Raw genomic sequence first — 2,811 nt, 5'->3', positions numbered from 1 at the left:
GGGAAGATGATGGGGCTCGAGTTGTGCAGCATCTTCAGTGACTCCTCAGGGCAGAGGCCCCTTGCCCAAACCAAGAATGGGCCACCTCTGGGGGCGAGTGAGGTGTCCGGAGGCAGTGGGGTAGGTAGATGTTGAGGCTGTGGGGGTAGGGGGCTCTCCAGGCAGATGCCCACCCCCAAGTCCGCCTGAGGAGACTGCCATGTACCATGGCTGCTGGCACCTGGCCTATCCTTTTGAAGGACTCTCCAGGCCAAACAGAAGCTGCAGGTGGCCCTTCTGTCAACATTCCTTGAGGATAGGGGTCCAAGGGCCCCCCTCACCCACACCTGTCTCCCAGATCCTGAGCACCCATAGGGTACCAGGCACCTCAGCCAGCTGCTGCCACTGCCCTGGTACCCCTGGCAGACTATGCCCCTGAGGCTCTTGGGCCCAGGAAGGCCCTAGGGGGTGCTGGCTGGAGAGGAGCTGACCTAGGTACTGACTTTTGACCATGACTCTGCAGGACGCCTATGACAGTGTCACCCTGGATGTGAAACTAGCTCGCCGGGAGGGCTGGTGTTTTGCAGCCAAGCTGGTGCGGGGAGCATACATGGCCCAGGAGCAGGCCCGAGCCGCAGAGATTGGCTATGAGGACCCCATCAACCCCACCTATGAGGCCACCAACGCCATGTACCACAGGTGCGCCGGGCCTCCTTGGCTCCCAGGGCCTCGGGCACCTAGGGAGGGGAGTAAGGAAGCATTGATGGAGATATCCCTCCTTGGTGCTGGAGCTGAGCCGATGGACCCCCATCCAAAGGGGGAGCAGCCCTGGAGGTCAGAAGCTTCTGGTAGGAGCAAGGCTTTCCCCCTGAGGCCTGAACTGATTATTTTTCTCTGCTTTTGCTTTACTTTTTCAAACACATTAAGGTGGCTCTTCAACATAGAAAAGTTGACTGGACCAAACTAAGCTGGCCTGAGTCCCAGCAGCTCCTGCTGGTGCCCGAGTGGCCCTGCCCACACTGCACTCGACCGGCTTCCGGGACCGCCCATTGTGGTGTCTGATGCAGTGTGGACTGGCCGACCTCGTGCCATTTCTCTCGGAGGCTGTGTGGACAGCTGTAAATTCAGAGACCGCAGTGCCTCCCCTCACCGCCTGGCATTTGCTGGTGCGGCCCACGTGGTGGCTGGTGCAGCATGCTCACTCCTGTCCTTGTTTTTCTGAAAACGCTGGACCTGAGTCCCCCAGGTCAGCGGCAGACCATCACAGCTGTTGCTGGAAACGGAGCTGCCGGATCAGGTAGCAAGCACCTGGCCAAGTCGTTTTCACTGCCAGACAGAGGCGCTGTTCAGCGCTGCCCTGGCACAGGGAGCCCACCCTCCCTAAATTTCCTGGAAGACCCTTTCCTGAAGCTGAACCCGCATCTGTCATGGGTACACAGGGCACCGTGCCTCAGCTCCGTCCCTCTGAATGTATAGTGCTGAGCTGCTCGCCTTTTCTCTTACAAGGCACTGGGGAGGGACAGGTGCTCCTTGCCTCGGTTCTGTCACCATGAGCACCTTTAGAACGGGAGGGCTTGCTGGATGACCCTGGGCCTTTGCCAATGTGGGGGACACTCCGGACCCAGGCTCATGTGCTACCCGCCCCACCCCCAGGTGCCTCAATTATGTCCTGGAGGAGCTGAAGCACAATGCCAAAGCCAAAGTGATGGTGGCCTCCCACAATGAGGACACGGTGCGCTTCACGTTGAGGAGGTAGGCGTCCCCTCCCCTGCTCCTATAGCGGTACAGGTGCTCCCTGGTCAGGGCAGGGCTGGGACAAGCAGCCCGGAAGCATGTACAGAGTGACCTGCTGGACACAGTGGGCACTGGGGGGACCTCTGCAGGGCAGGCTGGAGTGCCTCCCAGGCCCCCACCCCGCCAGGGCCGCCTGGGCATTGGCTCTACAGTAGAAAAGGGTATTTGCAGTTCATTTGGTTTTTGAAATTAAAACCTTACTGAAGTTTCAAATTCAAATAAGTTTATTAGGTGACTGAAACAGCTCATTAAAATGCAGCCAGACAGTGTGAAATGTTGGAATGCCTCAGGCCTCTGATGCTTGGTCTCTTTATGAACAATCCCCCACCCCCACCATGGAGCAAAACTGCCAGAATCCTTACAAGCCAAATACAGGAGTAAGGTGAAGCAAATCCTTTCATATTCCATGTTCTTCTATCTCATGCCCTAACCCAAGCAGCCCACACCAGAGCTTCTAGTTCCCCTGCTTCTCCCCAGCCTCTGCCTTCCTGGGACTCAGGCCCAGCACCTGGTCTTGCAGGCCCTCATTTCCCCAGAGTAAAGTAGGGGCCCCCATCCCACAGTGGGAGCACCGCAAGCCCAGGACTTGCTGCTGAGTGGGGCCTCCCGAAGGGGAAGGTGCAGCCTGGAGAGCTGGGTGCTTGTTCTACACCCACCCAGTAACGTCGCTTCGTTCACGGTGGTGCTGCTTTTTCAGTGTGAAGTTGCAACTGAAAACCACCGTTTCCAATGCACGGCAGTGGCAGCCATTGCCGTTGGGAACCTGGGTGCCAGGGCGCCCTCCTGAGTGCGGCTGCCAGGGTTGGGGGTCTGGTTGGTTGTGGTGGGGGCAGAGCAGAGTCCCAGCTGTCGTCTTCCCTGCACCCCTGGGGCCTTCTTAGGTCCTCATTTCCCACCTTGGACGCCCCGGTCTTGTTGCTGGATGTAGGGGGGCCGGTTTTCGTGCGCAGGAGGGATGAGTTCTGGCTTCAACTGTTAAAATGAACACGATGCAGCTGCCAGTTTTAGAATGTGGCTTTCCTTTAGGATTAAGAATGG

At 58.1% G+C, this 2,811-nt stretch overlaps 1 protein-coding gene across 2 annotated transcripts; it reads left to right on the top strand.

Annotated features, from left to right (window-relative positions):
* The first annotated feature begins 475 nt into the window (after positions 1-475).
* LOC119003322 (proline dehydrogenase 1, mitochondrial-like) lies at positions 476-2,805 on the top strand. Of its 2 annotated transcripts, none has more exons than XM_037069574.1 (3): positions 476-678; positions 1,633-1,724; positions 2,717-2,805. In XM_037069574.1, exons 1-3 carry the CDS (start codon positions 491-493, stop codon positions 2,755-2,757), a joined length of 321 nt encoding a protein of 106 aa, XP_036925469.1. In that variant the 5' UTR covers positions 476-490; the 3' UTR covers positions 2,758-2,805. The 2 variants fall into 2 exon arrangements, with proteins under 2 accessions (XP_036925469.1, XP_036925470.1); XM_037069575.1 differs by lacking the exon at positions 2,717-2,805 and adding an exon at positions 2,005-2,023 and having other exon boundaries at positions 1,633-1,731.
* Positions 2,806-2,811: the final 6 nt, after the last annotated feature.

The sequence above is a fragment of the Sturnira hondurensis genome, unplaced genomic scaffold (genome assembly GCF_014824575.4).
Source record: "Sturnira hondurensis isolate 20B ecotype Veracruz unplaced genomic scaffold, ASM1482457v3 Scaffold0018690, whole genome shotgun sequence".
NCBI lineage: Eukaryota > Metazoa > Chordata > Mammalia > Chiroptera > Phyllostomidae > Sturnira > Sturnira hondurensis.
This window is presented reverse-complemented; position numbering and strand designations above follow the sequence as displayed.

Bases quoted from the DNA above. Each gene is read 5' to 3' on its own strand.
- LOC119003322 (XM_037069574.1), top strand. From the start codon at position 491: ATGACTCTGCAGGACGCCTATGACAGTGTCACCCTGGATGTGAAACTA. The intron at 679-1,632 runs GTGCGCCGGGCC...CCCCACCCCCAG, and splicing joins ACCAACGCCATGTACCACAG to GTGCCTCAATTATGTCCTGG. The intron at 1,725-2,716 runs TGAGGAGGTAGG...GGCCGGTTTTCG, and splicing joins GGACACGGTGCGCTTCACGT to TGCGCAGGAGGGATGAGTTC.